We start from the raw sequence: 19,736 nt of genomic DNA on the forward strand, positions 1-19,736 counted from the left end.
TATTATTATTATTATTATTTTTCTTTTTTTTTAAGCTGAAAGCCTCTACACTACATTAACTACAGAATTGGAGAATTCGGCATGGTCAGCAGAGGATGGTGAGACATCAGGTAGAAACATGGGGTGGTCCAATACTGAGCCATTGGAGGAAGGTCATGAGTTTCAATATCCCGGTAAGTATATATATGAATATAGAACCTAGAATGTACAGAACATAAAAATATGTCTTAAAGGGGTTAACCAGGAAAACACTTTTTTTTATATATCAACTGGCTCCAGGAAGATAAATAGATTTGTAAATTACTTCTATTAAAAAATCTTAATCCTTTCAGTACTTATGACCTGCTGAAGTTGAGTTGTTCTTTTCTGTCTAAGTGCTCTCTGATGACACCTGTCTCGGGAACTGTCCAGAGTAGAAACAAATCCCCATAGCAAACCTATTCTACTCTGTGCAGTTCCGGAGACAAGCAGAGATGTCAGCAGAGAGCACTGTTGTCAGACAGAAAAGAACAACTCAACTTCAGCAGCTGATAATTATTGGAAGGATTAAGATTTTTTTAATAGAAGCAATTTACAAATCTGTTTAACTTTCTGGAGATAGTTGATATATATATATATATATATATATATATATATATATATATCTATATCTATCTCAACTAAGTTTTTTCCTGTAATACCCCTTTAATGCTGCTATATGAGGTGAATGAGGTTTAAGAAATTTGTAATATCTAATAAACAGGGACTGATGTTTCACAGTGGTCCGCCAAGTAACAATAGTAATTGATACCAGAATGAACATTGTTTTTGGGGAAAAAAACTTTGTATCTTGAGACCATAACTGTATAAAAAAAACTACCGTATTTTTTGCCCTATAGGAAGCACCGGCGTATAAGACGCACCCAATTTATAGGTGCAAAATCTAAAAAAAATAAAGATTTTGAACCCAATAGTGGTCTTCAATCTGCGGACCTGCAGATGTTGCAAAACTACAACTCCCAGCATGCCCGGACAGCCGTTGGCTGTCCAGGCATGCTGGGAGTTGTAGTTTTGCAACATCTGGAGGTCCGCAGATTGAAGACCACTGCATAGGAGGTAATACTCACGTGTCCCCGCCGCTCCGGACCCATCACCGCTGCCCTGGATGTCGCTCCATCGCTGTCGCCGTGTCCCCTTCACTCCGGAACGTCTCTGCTGCCGGCCGGGTATCCTCGCTCTCCGTCGCCACCATCACGTCGCTACGCACGTACGCGACGGCGTGATGACGAGGAAGAAGAGCGCCGGCCATACAGGGGATCCCTGAACGGAGAAGACACCGAGGAGGCAGGTAAGGTCCCTCCCGGTGTCCTGTAAGCACTAACCTGGCTATTCAGTCGGACTGTTCGGGACCACCGCGGTGAAATTGCGGCGGTCCCGAACAGCCCGACTGAGCAGCCAGGTTAGCGTCACTTTCCCTTCAGACGCGGCGGTCAGCTTTGATCGCCGCGTCTGAAGGGTTAATACAGGGCATCACCGCGATCGGTGATGTCCTGTATTAGCTGCGGGTCCCGGCCGTTGATGGCCTCAGGGACCGCCGCGATAGGGGTGTATTCGCCGTATAAGACGCACCGACTTTTTCCCCCCAGTTTTGGGGAAGAAAAAGTGTGTCTTTTACGGCGAAAAATACGGTAGTTATTGGTTCCAAAGTCACCAAAATATCACCTTGAAATAAGAAAAAAAATGACAAGATAAACAATACATAGAAAAATAAGAACAAACTTCTAGAAGCTATTAAATCCCTATATACACAGAGGGCATGTGCGTACACAGTGTACTGGAGATACAATATGGAGCTGCCCTCACCTGTGTCCCAAGGAGCAGCTAGTCTGGGCCCAGGTAAAGAGCAGGTACTGTAGGAGGGAACTACTAGGCAGCCAGTCAGTGCATACACTTAAAATAATACATTCTGATCGATGGTACGTTATCATTCAGCTATTTACGTTACCCACCAGTCCAGACTGCTATGGTTAAGTATTATTTCAGGTTACAGTGATCCAGGAAATACCATTGTATGTTGAAAATATTGTAACCTGGGGCCATTGTAACTTGATGGATCGCTGTATGTGGATATACTTTTTTGTGAATCCTTACATTTTATTTTATTCATATTTATTTTCTTCTTTTCCAGCCCTACCCCCTGACATAGGAGCAGAGCATTCATTTAATACAGAGCCCAGTTCTCCTCCAGTAATGAGTGATATGGATATGGCTTTTACTGAAGAGAAGGTAATTGGGTGATTCTTCCTACCTCAAATTTATATACACATAGGGGGACATGTATCATTATTTGTGTATGGTAGAAGCATTTTACCCCTTTTCCCGAATTCTAAATTATGTGCAGAAGCGCTAAATTTATCAATCAAGCGCAATAAGCTTCATAAATTGCGGGTAAATATAGTCATCTCCTCAATCCACTCTTTGGAAAATAGAATCGATGATTTAGAGCATATTACTTCGTTAAGTCCAAGATGGTTTATATTGCGCAAAAAAACAGCACGTGCGGCAAAATTTTTGGTGTAAAGGAAAAGTACGCAGTTAAGAAATCCATGCAGACTATAGATGTCACTCCAGGGTACCCCGATTCAGCCACATCTGGAGGACATGCTCTACCAAAACGTGCGCAAAAAAAGGGCTTGCGCAAAATTTTGCGTAAAAAAAAATACACACAAAACAGGGGTAAAATCTTTGATACAAGTCTCCCATAATGTGAATCCTGGTAGAAAAAACAAAACTCCTCAGCCCAACCCTATATAAGTAGTAGTTAGCTACACAGGGCCCTTTCATTTTCTAGCGGTCTCCCAGTCTGACTGGGAGCACATGGTAAGTGTGCTGTTACACCTTGTTCACACTGGTGTGGTGCTGTGCGGCGTTCGTTGCTGCCGTGGCGCCGTGTCTGTGGGGGGTGCAGCCCGGAGACTGGTTTGGGTGGCACTGGGGCCACTCTGCCAGTGGGTTGTTCCCCCCCGTGGGCACTGGTGTCGCGGCGGTGGTGGGCGCCGCCCAGTGCTATGCCATTTTATGCTAGGGACGTTAGGGACCCACTCTAAATAGGTGGCCTTGACGTGGCGAGTGGGCTTGTACCTTTTGATCAAAACGTACATACTAACAACCTGTTAGTTTTGAAATTATGCTGAGAAGCAATTAGATCATATTACAAAATTGTGGATGTGCGGCCATGTCTGTTTTTTCTACCAGGATTCATATGTACACATAATATTTTATTTGTGGTAAAAAAAAAAAAAAAATCAGTTCACAAGTCATTAAAAAACTAAAAAGAAAAATAACTTTTTCCTGAAGCCTTATTTGCTGCTATATTAAATGTAACCACCAGATGGCGCTAGGTCACAGCTAGTTTTTTAACACCCTTGAGCCTCTTGCCTAAATTTCTCATTTATCCAGCAGCATTCAGGGATAAAGATACGGGAAGATGCTTATCTCAGAAATACAAGTTCTAGATTACTCTGTAGCCCTTCTTTCATTGCATCCTTGTATGTAGCTGCTGTTACTATCTAACCAGCTACATCTGAAGGTGGTATTTGCTGTAGACACTTTTTGATCTATTCCTTCAGCTTTTTCTTATAGTGCAGGGGAAATGTAATACTACTTTATATCCATTTAAGTGAATGAGTGATCTTCTAACACATGGACACAACTAGTCTCCCAGAGCTGAAAAGCCCTTAAAGCAGAACCTCTTTTTGTTTATAGAGTAGGATCACGAGCCGGTGACCTTGATGCATATACCTGCACTCTAAGTAAGGCCCCTTTCTCACTATGAAAATTTTGCCCTGAACTTCTGTGAGGGTGACGGTTATTGTCATGCGAACATTGTGTTGATCCCAGAGGAGACTGCTGGTTGGATTCTGCTTGTAGCAGCTTCTTCTGAAATCAACAACTAATGTTCGTGCAGACATTAACCTCTGTCCGGGTATAAGAAGAAAGACAGATATCCGCACTCGCCACCGGCTCCAGACAGGCTTGTGTGCTCAGAGGCTATAACTGGTCATTTAGCGCGTGTGCGCTTCTTCCGGCCTCATTTCACGTCATCGCGCAAGGCTTTTGTAATTGCAGGTGAGCAGGTGTGAGTGATCATGTGACCACACAGGTGAGCAACAAAAAGGGCAGATAGTGAAAAAATGGTAACTAAAGAAAAAAAATTAACAAAAAGGATTGTTTAAACAGTATCAAAGAGGATATGTCATAAAACCAGAGGAAGAGTTATTACTATAAAAATGGGGCCATGTCCACTCTCTAATTCAGTCCGAGCGGACCTTGTGCTTCTAAGCACATTATTCTTATAGCTTCAGCTCTCATAAGTCCCTTGCCGCATATGGACGTTTTTGAACGTCCATAAGCGGCTCCCGAGGTATGACGCATGCTCAGCAGGTGAGCACGCATCATACCGGGTGGGTCCTGGTTGCTATAAGCAACCAGGACACGTGGCTAATGCCGGACATCACCGATCTGGCTGATGTCCGGCATTAACTCTTTAGACGCGGCGATCAAAGTTGATTGCCGCGTCTAAAGTGAAAGTAAAAGCTTCCCGGCAGGTCAGTCCAAAAATTCCAAAGTCCAAAATAGCGCATTTTTTGTCACTTTTATTCTAAAATAAATGAATAAAAAGTGATCAAAAAGTCAGATCAAAACAAAAATGGTACCGATAAAAACTTCAGATCACGGTACAAAAAAAATGAGCCCCCATATCACCCCGTACGTGTAAAAATAAAAAAGTTATAGGGGTCAGAAGAGGACAATTTTAAACGTATAAATTTTCCTGCACGTAGTTATTTTTTTTTTTTTTAGAAGTAATAGAAAATCAAACCTATATAAGTAGGGTATCATTTTAATCGTATGGACCTACAGAATAAAGAGAAGGTGTCATTTTTACCGAAAAATGTACTGCGTAGAAACGGAAACCCCCAAAACTTAAAAAATTTAGTTTTTTCTTCCATTTAGTAGCACAATGATTTTTTGGGGGTAACATTATGTCATTACAAAGAAGAATTGGTGGCGCAAAAAAATAAGCCCTCATATGGATTTTTAGGTGCAAAATTGAAAGGGTTGTGATTTTTAAAAGGTAAGGAGGAAAAAAACGAAAGTGCAAAAATTAAAAATCGTCAAAGAGGGAAGAGGTTAAAGGAAAAAATAAAACGTTCATTAGATCCATCTCTGGTTTTTCTTTTACTGCTACAGATCAGACTTTCTCTAGAAATTCTTGTTGTCCTGTCAAAGGCCATATTAATAATGTCTCTTGGGCAACATCTTTTCATAAGGCGAAGGGAGAGTTCTTGCACTTGTATGAAGATGACTGGATCATTGTTGTTTCTTTTAAACCTTATAAACTGACGAAAGGGAACCCTCGAGAACTTTTGTAGTGCAGGATTGTATTTTTTGCGATCGGCTTCCTGAAACCTTTGGTAAATAGTCGGTCCCCCTTTGCATATACAACAAGGTCAAGGAACTCCACAGCGGGCGCTTTAAATCAATGAACTGCAGCGACTTTTGCAGGTGCAGAGACCTGCCGTCGCTGCCGGCTTCTCTGCCCCTGCCTGTCCTGGGGTCTAGAGCCCTGCTGACGTCGCTTCTCTCCCCCTGCTATCGGCGCCGATAGCCAGGGGGAGAGAAGGGGCAGCGGCACCCATTGCCGGCGCCGCTGCCCCGTTGCCTCCCCCATCCCCGGTTGTATAATTACACTCGTCATTGCGTCTTGCAGCGCATAGCAACGACGCAGGGGACGCCACACCGGAGTCCAGAAGCAGCGCGGACCCGACCCCGGCAACAGGTAATTATACAACCGGGGATGGGGGAGGCAACGGGGCAGAGGCGCCGGCAATGGGTGCCGCTGCCCCTTCTCTCCCCCTAGCTATCGGTGCCGCTGCCCCATTGCCGGCGCTGGCTATCGGCGCCGGCAATGGGGCAGTGGCACCGATAGCCAGGGGGAGAGAAGGAGCAGCGGCGCCGATAGCAGGGGGAGAGAAGCGGCGGCAGCAGGGCTCTAGACCCCAGGAAAGGCAGGGGGAGAGAAGCGGGCAGCGACGGCCTCTCTCCCCCTGCCTTTCCTGGGGGCTTCTGCGGGTCAGAAACAGTGTATCGGGGTATACACATGCACACACACGCACCCTCATTTTACCAAGGATATTTGGGTAAAAACTTTTTTTACCTAAATATCCTTGGTAAAATGAGGGTGCGTGTTATAGGCCGGTGCATGGTATACCCCGATAAATACGGTAAGTAGGGCTTTTATTGGTATTTTGCAGTATGAACCTGAGGGATGCGGGTGTACAGGCTCTCGACGTCCACAGTAACTAAAGTGTAGGTGTTCTGCCATTGAAAGGTCCCTGTAAATTGAATGATGTCACGTGTATCAACCTCTGTCCCATTCATGATAGCGCAGACCCAGTTATTCTCCAGCAGATACTGCCAAAAGATTGCACATGATCAATCTTCCGACAAAAATCTGATTTTGTCTCCAAACTTCCAACGTGTGAACTGTGCCAGAGGAATCCCATTAAAATCAATAGGAGGTGGTGTTCAGTGGAATACACTCAGAATATCCTTGTGGAAATTCCATGCAAAATGTCTATAGTGTAAACAAGCCCTAAGGATGTCTGCCTCATTTGTAATGATCTTTCCATACAGATAAAGGTAATTGTTGAAGTGTATGTTCCTAAAATTCGTATAACTTCCTTTGCATCATGTGTAACTCATAACATGGACCTGTTTATTTAGTTCATTTTGCACAGCACATAGAAATACATTTTATATTTTATTGATATTTTTGTGATTTGCTATTTCAGGTTGAATTGGAAAATTCCTCAGGATACAGGCAGGCAGAGGTAATAGATCCCCAGCATAATGACATCTTTGTAAATGATTTAAAAAAAATAACAGGGCAAGATTCTGTCTATTGTTTTCTATGGGGAAAAGATTATTTTACTGCAATTTTCAGTGATCATCTGTAGCATAGTATTCCCAGTATTTAAAGGAAATCTGTCATCGGTGTCACCTGTGCTTACCTGTTGGTACAGACAGGTAGTGCAGGTAACACAGATGACAACAGTACTTACCCGAGTCCATTCCATGCCCTGGTCCTTCTGCAACATTCCGCCGTATCTTCTGTTCCAGGGCCAACTTGGTGCATGGGTGGAGCTTAGTGAGGTCACCGCTGCTGATTACTAGCAGCGGGACCCAGCAGAGAACAGCAGCAGGGACCTCACTAAGCTCCATCCATGCTCCCAGTCGGCCTCGGAACAGAAGATTGTGGGAGAATGGGAGTATGAAACAGGACCAGGTAAGTATTGTTGTCATCAGTGCCACCTGCACTACCTGTACCAACAGGTTAGTGCAGGTGACACTGATGACAGATTTCCTTTAATGGGTTCTACAGCATGAGAAAAAAAAAAAAAACCTGTTCCTCACCTGTCCAAGGATTGTGTCTTGTATCTTAGCTGCATTATAGTGAGCTGAGCTGTAATATTGCACAGAAGTTATCGACAGGCGCCTTGTTATTGTAACCCAATTCTACTTTTTTAATTCACAAGTTATCTTTTTTTTTTTTGTATATTTGTGTGCATGTATAAATATTCAGTACATATGGGCTTAAGTGTATGTGTATGTATATTTGTTTGTTCAGTCATGTAGTCATAGGCTGTATGGATTCTACATTTTGGTTGCTAAAAAACTTAGCTGGTAAGAAATCTATTTTGTGTGCATTTCTGTGTATTAGCGCATCTAGCTTGTTGAAATGATTCTTTTATCTCTCCTTCCTTAGATTATGCAGGCAGTTCAGAACCTGACCCGTCTCTTATACAGTATACAGGTACTTAATATAATATTTAGGATTTGAAAATATTATGAGATGGTTTTTTTAAGATTTAAAGTCTTCAGGCTGTGTTCATACGTAGAATTTTTTTGCCGTGACTTCCAAAAACACAGAAAAAGATTATGCTTACGATATATTTCAACAATTTTTGTCATGTTTTTTTTTTTTTGTTTTTTTTTTGCTTTATCCTTGATTTTTCTAAAATCACTGGAGAGCAGAAAAAAACACAACCTCACAGCCTCAGGTAAGGTGTATAACTACTGTATATCCTGGACCCATAGGCATAGCAGCGGCAGCATACAGGTAGAGCTGGAAGGGGTCTGATAGGTAATGTTATCCTGTAGTTTGCAGGACGTCAGCTGACCCAGACCACAGTAAATTTTTCTGGTGGTCTGAATGCTGGTCACATGACCTAGTTAGAGTAGTGAAACTTATCGATGCAGCTGTTCTGGAATAAAACAGATGGCACTGTAGGAATAGTGGTTGTGAGTGTGCTTGATATGGGCAGAAAAAACAAACCTTGCATTATAAACATGTTGCTCCTTCTTTCTTTGTCAGGCTGTGGTAACACTACAGGATAGCCAGATAGAACTTAATAAAGTACTACTCCAGGATCAACATGAGCCAGCCAGCAAGGGTGTACCAATCCGAGGGGCTCTCCTGCAGGAGCATAACAGACACCTAGAAAGACACCGCGGGGACCTGGCCAGTTTAGAGAAACTTCAGCACCAGCTTCATCATGAAAAGAACCGTTGGGAGCGAGAGTTTAACCAGAAGGAACAGGAGTATGTGGAAATGGAGAACATACTGCAGGAGAGGCAGAGAATGTGCCAGAATCAGGAGCATCTACTGGAGGAGGAGAGAGAGGAACTCAGCCAGAAGCTGCAGGAATACCAGCAGAATGTGGAGCGGCTAAACGAAGGGCAAAGGATTGTGGAGAAGAAGAGGCAGCAGCTCTGTCTGAAGGACAAACTCCTCAGTCACACCCGGCAGAACAGCATGCCAGTACTGATCCCACGGCCTAAAACTGAGGTATTCTCATAGGCTTGAATGACAACGAGTAAGGACGAGTAGTGAACTGCAGATGTTACAGACCCATATATAGATTTTATAGGGACATTAAAATTCTCTCTATTTGCATTTGTGTTCCATCTCAGGCTCCCAATGTACACCAAAAGTGTCACCCTGATGTATGCAACTTTACCATAAAGCTGTATATGTGACTGACTATTGTTGTAAACTATACAGTATATGCGGTGTTATAGGAATTTTTTTCGTAGGACATCCTTATGGAAAAGTATATTAGGTTACACTTTTCTATACGCAATGAAGAAAGAACTGATGTCCAGCGCATGCTCCCGTATAAAGGTAAAATTCTTTATTCAATCATAACACCAACAGGTACAGAAGACACAGTAGTCACAGATAGGTGACCCGTTTCAGCCCGCCAAGGGGCCTTAGTCATACATAGTATGACTAAGGCCCCTTGGCGGGCTGAAACGGGTCACCTATCTGTGACTACTGTGTCTTCTGTACCTGTTGGTGTTATGATTGAATAAAGAATTTTACCTTTATACGGGAGCAAGCGCTGGACATCAGTTCTTTCTTCATTGCATATACCTGGGTACGGTCCGTACCAGTCCGTGCGCAGCAGGACATGGGAGGTGAGCTGGATACTTCTCTACACAACTTTTCTATACGGTATCAGCAGATATCAGGCATACATGTGCCAAAAGGACACTCTTTTGGCATATGTTAGGTCCATTATATGCTATAGGTATGTCTTGCTGTGTACCAGTGTTTCCCAACCAGTTTCTGTTTTATAAAAAAAAAAAAATCTCATCTACACATTTGTTCTAAGGTGTCTTGTGAGGCGCCTGACAATGGAAATACCCGTGGACTTCAAAAGGGCGCTGTGGTTTTGTGACATTATTTAATTTTATGTGGGGTTGTTAAGCCCCGGGTGCAAGCGTAGTAAAGGGGGTGTGAAGCATTTCCCCCGAACTAAATCAAAAGTCATTTCTTTACATTAACACATTTCCGGCAAAAGCGAAATTACAAGTTTAATAAAGTAAGGACAGAGGTTATAAGAAAATGTGTTAGGCAAAATGAATGGACGCGCTAAGTCTTCTCTGGTTCCTGTAAACAACACGGCTGAACTCGCTCTCGTATTTTTTTCATATAACAGGGTGTAAGAAACTCCCAGCATGACAGTTTACAAAATGAAGACTCCAACTATATTAACAACGCTCTGGCTCAGATGTCGCTCGGCAGCATAGCTTCACTCCCCGACTCCCATCCACATGTGCATAATACCTTGGACTTAGCAGAGACTTCAGAGAGCACCCCTGCGGACATCTCCAGTGAACCTTGGAGCTCCTTAATTTCCCGACAGCACAGGCTTGAGAATTCCTCACGACACAGCAATAAAGATGCCTGTAACAATGGTAAAGGAGAACTCTATAGAAATCCTTGATGCTTACAAATGTGGTGCCTTTAAAGAGAATCGGTCACTCTCTGTTTTTTTTTTTTCTTTCTTTATATAATATTTACTAAGGTATTTTCTGTGCAATGGGTTTTGCCCTTTCTAATACGTTATTACTGGTTATACTGAATAAACGCTGGTTGTGGGCCGCACAGCTTCTTCTCTAGTGCGCTCCCAGTAAGTATAGTATGGCAAGATAGAATCTTCTTTTAGAGCCTTGTGGTAAGAATTAAAGGGATTTCCCAACTGACATAGGGGATAACTATCAGATCATGGGGGTTTCACTGCTGGAGCTCCCCATGATCTCAAGAATGAAGACCAGATTCTTGGAGTGGTGGGTTACGCATGTGCACTACCACTGCAGTCATTCCCTATGGAAGCTGCAGAGGTAGCTGGAAGCTGTACTTGGCTATCTCTTACAGCTCTTATAGAGAATGAATCCAGTGGTAGTGCATGACCCGCCACCCCATTCTAACAGGAGAATCTGGTCTCCATTCTCTAGATCACTGGGATCTGACCACTGGGGTTTGTAGGATAACTTTGCCAGTTTGGTTAACCTCTTTAAAGTGTACCTGTCGTTAATAAAAAATAAAAGTTTTATACAATGTAGATAATACCATTATATGTATATTTGTAATATACGTTGGTTAAAAAATGTGTATTTTTTTACTCTACAGCTATTGCCTGCGTGTGTCTCTGTGAGGAGACCAAATACAGGAAGTGTGGGCAGGACAAGCAGGGCTCTGTACACTGAGGACAAGCAGGGCACTGTACACTGAGGACAAGCAGGACTCTGTACACTGAGCGGAGGACTAGCAGGGCTCTGTACACTGAGGACAAGCGGGGCTCTGTACACTGAGGACAAGCGGGGCTCTGTACACTGAGGACAAGCGGGGCTCTGTGCACTGAGGACAAGCGGGGCTCTGTGCACTGAGGACAAGCGGGGCTCTGTGCACTGAGGACAAGCGGGGCTCTGTGCACTGAGGACAAGCGGGGCTCTGTGCACTGAGGACAAGCGGGGCTCTGTGCACTGAGGACAAGCGGGGCTCTGTGCACTGAGGACAAGCGGGGCTCTGTGCACTGAGGACAAGCGGGGCTCTGTGCACTGAGGACAAGCGGGGCTCTGTGCACTGAGGACAAGCGGGGCTCTGTGCACTGAGGACAAGCGGGGCTCTGTGCACTGAGGACAAGCGGGGCTCTGCACTGAGGACAAGCGGAGCTCTGTGCACTGAGGACAAGCGGGGCTCTGTGCACTGAGGACAAGCGGAGCTCTGTGCACTGAGGACAAGCGGGGCTCTGTGCACTGAGGACAAGCGGGGCTCTGTGCACTGAGGACAAGCGGGGCTCTGTGCACTGAGGACAAGTGGGGCTCTGTGCACTGAGGACAAGCGGGGCTCTGTGCACTGAGGACAAGCGGGGCTCTGTGCACTGAGGACAAGCGGGGCTCTGTGCACTGAGGACAAGCGGGGCTCTGTGCACTGAGGACAAGCGGGGCTCTGTGCACTGAGGACAAGCGGGGCTCTGTGCACTGAGGACAAGCGGGGCTCTGTGCACTGAGGACAAGCGGGGCTCTGTGCACTGAGGACAAGCGGGGCTCTGTGCACTGAGGACAAGCGGGGCTCTGTGCACTGAGGACAAGCGGGGCTCTGTGCACTGAGGACAAGCGGGGCTCTGTGCACTGAGGACAAGCGGGGCTCTGTGCACTGAGGACAAGCGGGGCTCTGTGCACTGAGGACAAGCGGGGCTCTGTGCACTGAGGACAAGCGGGGCTCTGTGCACTGAGGACAAGCGGGGCTCTGTGCACTGAGGACAAGAGGGGCTCTGTGCACTGAGGACAAGCGGGGCTCTGTGCACTGAGGACAAGCGGGGCTCTGTGCACTGAGGACAAGCGGGGCTCTGTGCACTGAGGACAAGCGGGGCTCTGTGCACTGAGGACAAGCGGGGCTCTGTGCACTGAGGACAAGCGGGGCTCTGTGCACTGAGGACAAGCTTGGCCCTGTGCACTGAGGACAAGCAGGGCCCTGTACACTGAGGACAAGCAGGGCCCTGTACACTGAGGACAAGCAGGGCCCTGTACACTGAGGACAAGCAGGGCCCTGTACACTGAGGACAAGCAGGGCCCTGTACACTGAGGACAAGCAGGGCCCTGTACACTGAGGACAAGCAGGGCCCTGTACACTGAGGACAAGCAGGGCCCTGTACACTGAGGACAAGCAGGGCTCTGTACACTGAGGCTCTGTGACACTCTTGCAGCTCACACATCAGGATGATTGAGAAGCCAGGAGCCTGCATAGAGCCCTGCTTGTCCTGCCCTTACTTCCTGTATTACTTCCTGTATTTAACCAATGTAGGTTGAAAAATACATTACATTACATAATTTTACACTTTAAGGGAGGATGGCTGCTGGCCAGTTCTCTTTAGTATAAAATATGTTTTTGTGATTTTTTTTTTTCTTTTTAACTACTGTAAATTGCTTAAATATTTTTTTCAACAGCACTAGTTGACACCTCAGCATATGTTTTTCCACATATTCTGTAAACTCTGCATAGTAGGAAAGTTACTTTTCTTTTTAGCTCCTTAACCATAGTACCGCTGAAACCCCGACCCCCCCACCACACCCCACCACCGCTTTTATATGTAACATTTCCGTGTTAAAAGGGGATTAGCCTCCAAAAGCATTGTCACGACTCCTTACTCGCAATGATGTGAAGAAGAGTGATTCCTACTGTGGTAGTTACACTTGTGTATAGGCCCCAAACACTTCAGTGAAAAGTCAGCTGCAGATTCTGGTGAAACTGGCTAATTGTTTTCCTTGACACAAGATATCAGGAAAGAGAAGGGTTGGGTATGTTGGAGATTACAACTGCACAATCTTTTTGTTTTCCAGAACATTAGCTGTGGGGCCGAGCCAAACTGTGTATGGGGTGAATAGGAGAGAGAACTGTTAAAAGTGTATGGGCACCTTAAAGGGGTACGCCACCCTAGACATCTTATCCCCTATTGTGCTGCAGGAAAGATTGTGGGGTTCCCCAGCAGCGGAACCTCCGCCCTAGACATCTTATCCCCTATCCAAAGGATAGAGGATAATATGTCTGATCAAGGGGGTCCCGCTGCTGGGGAACCCCTCAATCTCTCCTGCAGCCCCAAGAGTCATCACTGCACAGAGCTTAATTTGCTCCATGCGCGATGACTCATGATACAGGGGCCGGAGTATTGTGGGGGGGCATGGCGGCCTTCCTTTGGATAGAGGTAAGATATCTAGGGCGGAGTAGCCCTTTAAAGGGGTACTCCGGCGCTAATACATCTTATCCCCTATCCAAAGGATAGGGGATAAGATGCCTGATCGCGGGGCTCCTGACGCTTGGGACCCCCGTGATCTTGCACACAGCACCCCATTAGAATCAGTCCCCGAAGCATGTTCGCTCCAGGTCTGATCACAATGCTCCAGTCCCCGTGATCGCCAGTAATCAGACCCGGAGCGAACATGCTCCGGGGACTGATTATAATGGGGTGCTGCGTGCAAGATCACGGGGGTCCCCAGTCATAGGGCCGGAGTACCCCTTTAAGGCTGAGTTCACACCTGCATTCTGAACTCAGGCTGTGACAGATTAGTCACATAGTGGGCACTGGTGGTACCAGATGCAGGGGTGTGGAAATAAAAAAAAAAAATACTTGTCTAAGGGACTAACGCGGAACACAATCTTCTTGTCCCTCGTGACGATCCACTTGTCCTGGTACATAAATTTAATTCAACCAAAATAGTATGAAAATAGGGTCTTTATTAGTTTCTGCACTTCAGTTTTTTCTCCTTGTCCAATAACAGCCATAAATCTTATTTTTCCATCTACAGACCCATATGAGGCTTGTTTTTAGCGGGGAAGTATACTTTGTAATGACACCTTTCATTTTTTCATAACTTGTGCTCTGAAACAAAAAAAAAATTATTTGTGAGGTGAAATTGAAAAAATGCTAATTTTGGGGTTCCCTTTTATTTTTTTGCCATTCACCTTGTGGTCAAACTTATATATTATTTTGATACTTTAGGTCGGCCTGATTACACCAATACCAAATTTGTTTAGTTTCCGTCATGTTTTAATAATTATAATTTTTTTTTAACTTTTTAATAAAAAAAATAATATATATTTTTTTTATTTTTCTGTTAACTGGGCTGTATAAGGGCTCATTTTTTGGGCCGTAATATTCTATGACTTTTTGAACACTTTTTTACTTCATTTTTTCTGGGATATGATGTTATAAACATAAAAAACGCAATTCTGTGATTTTTTTTTTTTTTTACGTTAACGCCATTTACCGTACGGGATATAAAATGTTATTTTTAATAGTTCAATTATGCACGTGCCAAAATATGTTTATTTTTATTGTGTTTACATATTTTTATATGGAAAAGGGGGGAGATATGAACTTTTAGGGTACGTTCACACAAGCGAGGGTACGTTCACACAGCCGAGAAGAGCCCGCCCCCTTTCAAATACGCAGCGGGGAAACCTGCAAATAAATCCGCCCTTGTGAACTTACCTCTAATATGGAAGGGGTTAATGGGTGTTTTTAAACATATTAAACTTTTTTTTTTTTTTTATACACTTTTTTGTAGGAGCTGCGCTACGGGGGTGCGATCCACCCTGCTAGACCACCAGGGATGGTTAAAAGATCCCTTTAGACACTGCTGTCAACTTTGAAAGCGGTGAACTAAAGGGTTAATAGCCAGCTGCGGCGATCGCCCGGCGATGCCGGGCTATTAGCGGCGGCTCTTGGCTACTGAAATCAGCCAGGGGCCGCCAAGTATGGAGTCAGGAGCCCGCTCCATACACCCTGAGCGCCGGTGTGAGGTGCAGACTTGCGTCCCATGCAAGTCTGCATCCGCTCCCGCACCTCACACCGGCATTATAAAAAAAAAAAAAATTAAAAAAGGGTGGGGAAGTCAGTCTGGCCCTGCTTGCCCGATACAGGGCTAAATCTATTAAAAATTCACCTGCCAGGCGCCCGGAACTACATGTCCCGGGCGTCGGGTGATAGGATTTCCACTTCCCTGAGATGGACCCCATTGACGTACAGTGCGGTTTGACAAGTTTTACTGTGGTGTGCTATTCTTCCATCATATATTCTACAATCCAAACACATGTGAGCAGAGCCTAATATAGGTATTACTTCACTAGACCAAGCTGTGAAGGCTGAAGGCAGCCACATATATAAGGAGACCAGAGAGGTGACTACATATACTTGTAGCTCCTATCATTGAGATTTATGGGCTTTCGGAAGACATCCAAGTGCAGGACTGTGCATTACTCACGCATTTTCTCCTAGGCATTGATGTGCTCGGAAGGGATGTATTTCTGTCTCTTTCCAGCTGCTGAAATTGTAATTTGTTCACGAAACATCTTCTCAGTAGAAAAGTGTTAGTGTAGAGGACCATGTGCATGGATCATGTCCAGGACAGCCACGTTCTCTCAGCTTTTTGTCTCCAGTGTGTCTTCTTTTTCCCAGATTTGTCAATCGTATGGAACATTTCATCACCAAGTTGTGTTTTAATTTTCCATCTAAGTGCTCACTAGCTGCATCTTGTGAATAGTAAGACTGGAACTGAAATTCATTCTGATATTGGATAGTGAGATCCTGCAGATCCTTATCATTTTACATTTGTGCGAAGTGAATTGTAAAATAAAAAGGTTGTCATTTATTGGGTTGTAGGCAAATTTAAATAATTGTGTTTTAATTACTTACAGAAACATTTTCATTGCATCTGTTCTCTGCAAAAGTGACTAAAGCAAGTGCAGCCATATTGCTTGTCACCTTTGAAGAGATGGATGCTCACAGAATGACGTCTTCACCCCTGGACAGAGGTCATAGGTGACAGCCAATACAGCTGCACCTTCTGTCATTTTTGCAAAACTAGATGCCACAACATGATAACACGATGTCAATATCTGAGTAAAACTAACAGAATCACCAGACATCAGCTACTGCCATAGTTTCTGATTTACTACTAGTCCGGGTTTCTGGGATTGGGGACGTCACGCCACACCCCCTCCATTCATGTCTATGGAAGGGGGCGTGATGGCCGTCACGCCCCCTCCCATAGACATGAATGGAGGGGGCGTGGCGTGACATCCCCAGTCCCGGAAACCCGAAGGTTTCCGAAACTGGAGATTCAGCACCCGAATAGAATGCGTGTGCTGCAGGGAGATCGCGGGGGGTCTCAGCAGCGGGGCCCTCGCGATCAGACATCCCCTATCCTTTGGCTAGGGAATAAAATGTTTTTGCCCGGAATACCCCTTTAAGTGAATACTACTTTTATTGTTTTAATGTGTGCACATGATGTGCCAGTGGGTTAACATTTACCGAGGATGCTGAAATAATATTTACAAATCAACTTGCCTTCCATTTCATGCATTTTTCTGAGGAAACAAAATCTTGTGAGCACATAGCCGTTCCTTCCTAAGATGCCCGGCCAGATGAAATGTATTTGTAAATACAGCTATGTTATAATTGAGAACAAACGTTAGAGAAATGGATTTCTTCCTCATTAAAATGTTTAGTAGAAACCTCTCCATGCCACATTTGGTTCATATTTTCTAATAAGGGAGAAGTTGGAACATATCGACTGATTTTGTTCTGTATACTCGAGGTTGAAGCTTTGCTTTGGCCAAAATGTAATGGAGAAGGCTCATTAGATCATGCGTTCCTGTATGGGATTACGGCATTAGATCTTGTAAAATATGTAACTTTATTATAGTTTTTTTTTTCTACATGAGCAGGTTTACATGAGTGTACTGTACTTGGGTTGTGTCTGGTGTTTCAGCTCAACCCCATTCATATGGCTATGGCTAAGATGCAATACCAGGTATAACCCATTTTCTCATTTTAGACAATCCTGGTTATTTATTTTCTGATTTTAGACAAACCCTTTTATTTTCTAGTATGATACATGACATTACATCCTATATTCTGTAACTTAATAATGTTTTCTTATGTTTTAGATATCAACGCGGCTCACGTAATTTTCTGTGGAACACTACTGGCAACACCAGGTCATAACATGAACACAGGGAGCCACCAAACAGCGCAAACCTCAGAAACCATGAAAACACTCCATACTGACCCCCCGAGCTGTGTAGAAAATGGACTAGTGGAAGAGACTATAGTTTACCTCTGACTGTGGAGCAGGCCAGAACTCAATTTGCTGGTAGAACCAGCAAACCATTGTCTCTAAAAATGAGATAGAAAACATTGTAAATGTAAATCCCTTTAAGTCTAACATTTGCCATTGATTGGCAATAGCGTAGAGCATTGCACATGGACGCGGCTATCCATTTTTGTGATATCTGCTGTCAGTATGGTTGATCAGGGACTGAAATAATCTCAGCGCCACAAGCTCTGTGATCTACTACTACTGTCTGGATGACTCCTTGCTTATTTCACTGCTGCAAGCAGACCTTTAGATACATCAGAGATACGTTCTGTTTTCGCAGGTCCACTTGATGCTAGAGTACACACAGAATATAGTATTTCAAGAAGAATCTCATTCATTATTCATTGGATTTACAAACAAATGGCCTTGAAGTACCCATCTCTTGGATACAACTTCTAACACTGCAGAACTCATTTGAAAGTACCCTTTAGATGTTAAGGGGTCAGCTTGTGTTTTTTTTTTTTTTGTTTTTTTTTTCATTGTGGAAAACCGCTAAGTTATTGTATTTTTATTTTATTGTATATTTAGAAAATTACTTGATGGCACCTTTTCACGTGATGCACCCCACAATATATACAAACATGCCAAATATTCATGGTGTCTGTAAATGCAACATTCTGATTTAGTTTTGTACAAGAAAGGCTCCTGGTGTCTACAGTATCACTAGGCCCTATTCTCCCCCATGTATGGCAAAATAGTGTGTCTTTATCATACGCCTGGTGGTATGCATAACTATACCATATTATTATTATTATTTTTTTTTTTTTTGCTGTATAGAATACCATAGTAAACTATGTTATTCCATGCAGAGGGGTATAGGAAAAAGTATGCTGTACTGTATGCAATGGAAGCCTATTAGCGATGTACACCACTGTATGCTTATACAGTAGAATATGCCGCAGCTATTCATCTGAGGTATACATCTGGACATCCTCTTTATATATGCCTCTGATGCAATGTGAACAGAGCATAATACATTATGCTGCCAATCCACTATGAAGACAGAATTTATTTGGCCTTGGATGACCTTCAGTCTGGCCATAGTTATTATATGTTTATCTGCAGATAGCTTAATGTCTATAAAATCAGACCCTGACATGAGACCCTCCCAGGATGGAATCTAATGCTCACTTTCCCAGCTCCATTGAAATAGCATGCATGCTTATGCAGGTCCATTGTTTCCTATGTCTTCTCAATGATGCTAGTTCTTTTTGCAGGTTCCCTGCCATCCTTTATTCTCTTGAGGTTGTATATGACTAATAAGCGGCAGTGTCCTTGTAAATGTTTATTGGATTGTCCAGAATTTTAAAAAAAACTGACAGAATTTTTTCAAAAAATGTGCCATCTTTTTCCACAGGCTGTGTGTTATTACATCTCAGTCTCTTTTGTTTCAATGCAGTTGAGCTGCAACACAACACATAACCATTTGACTGGTGTGGCGCTGTTTTTTGGAGAAAGCAGCCATGCTTTTTCTGATTCAGTATAACCCCATTAAAGGGGTACTACCGTGGAAACCTTTTTTTTTTTTTTTTTTTTTGTTTTTTTTTTATCAACTGGTGCCAGAAGGTTAAACAGATTTGTAAATCACTTCTATTAAAAAATCTTAATCCTTCCAGTACTTTTTAGGGGCTGTATACTAAAGAGAAATCCAAAAAAGAAATGCATTTCCTCTGATGTCATGACCACAGTGCTCTCTGCTGACCTCTGCTGTCCATTTTAGGAACTGGAGAAAATCCCCATAGCAACCATATGCTTCTCTGGACAGTTCCGAAAATGGACAGCAGAGGTCAGCAGAGAGCACTGTGGTCAGGACATCACAGGAAATGCATTTCTTTTTGGATTTCTCTTTAGTATACAGCCCCTAAAATGTACTGGAAGGATTAAGATTTTTTAATAGAAGTGATTTACAAATCTGTCACCAGTTGATTAAAAAAAAAAAAAAAAAAAAGTTTTTCACGGTAGTACCCCTTTAAACATTGTAGTTTTAACCCAATCTTTTCCATGTGTTCACAAATAAGACTAGTTTTTCTAAAGCACTCTGTTACATCCCAAAACCTTTATAAGGGGTTGAAAATTTTGAAAGGTCTAAATTGTGAATACTCTCAATGTATAGCAACAGCTAACCTCTGCTTAGTTGCGGGGTACTGTCAAAAAGTGGGGAGCGACCGGGACCTGAGGAGATCAGC

General features: G+C 43.6%; 1 protein-coding gene across 5 annotated transcripts in view; it reads left to right on the forward strand.

Moving 5' to 3' along the window:
• The window catches only part of ARHGEF28 (Rho guanine nucleotide exchange factor 28), a 270,524-nt gene extending 251,424 nt beyond the window's left edge, over nt 1-19,100 (forward strand). For all 5 annotated transcript variants that reach the window (XM_056539915.1, XM_056539902.1, XM_056539924.1 and 2 more), the window contains exons 28-34: nt 36-173; nt 2,168-2,265; nt 6,834-6,872; nt 7,808-7,855; nt 8,417-8,890; nt 10,047-10,305; nt 17,339-19,100. In XM_056539915.1, the coding sequence (XP_056395890.1) occupies nt 36-173; nt 2,168-2,265; nt 6,834-6,872; nt 7,808-7,855; nt 8,417-8,890; nt 10,047-10,305; nt 17,339-17,514 (1,232 nt within the window). In that variant the 3' untranslated portion in view covers nt 17,515-19,100. The remainder of the gene's footprint in view (nt 1-35; nt 174-2,167; nt 2,266-6,833; nt 6,873-7,807; nt 7,856-8,416; nt 8,891-10,046; nt 10,306-17,338) is intronic.
• The last annotated feature ends 636 nt before the right edge of the window (nt 19,101-19,736 follow it).

Source organism: Hyla sarda, chromosome 1, assembly GCF_029499605.1.
Source record: "Hyla sarda isolate aHylSar1 chromosome 1, aHylSar1.hap1, whole genome shotgun sequence".
Lineage (NCBI taxonomy): Eukaryota > Metazoa > Chordata > Amphibia > Anura > Hylidae > Hyla > Hyla sarda.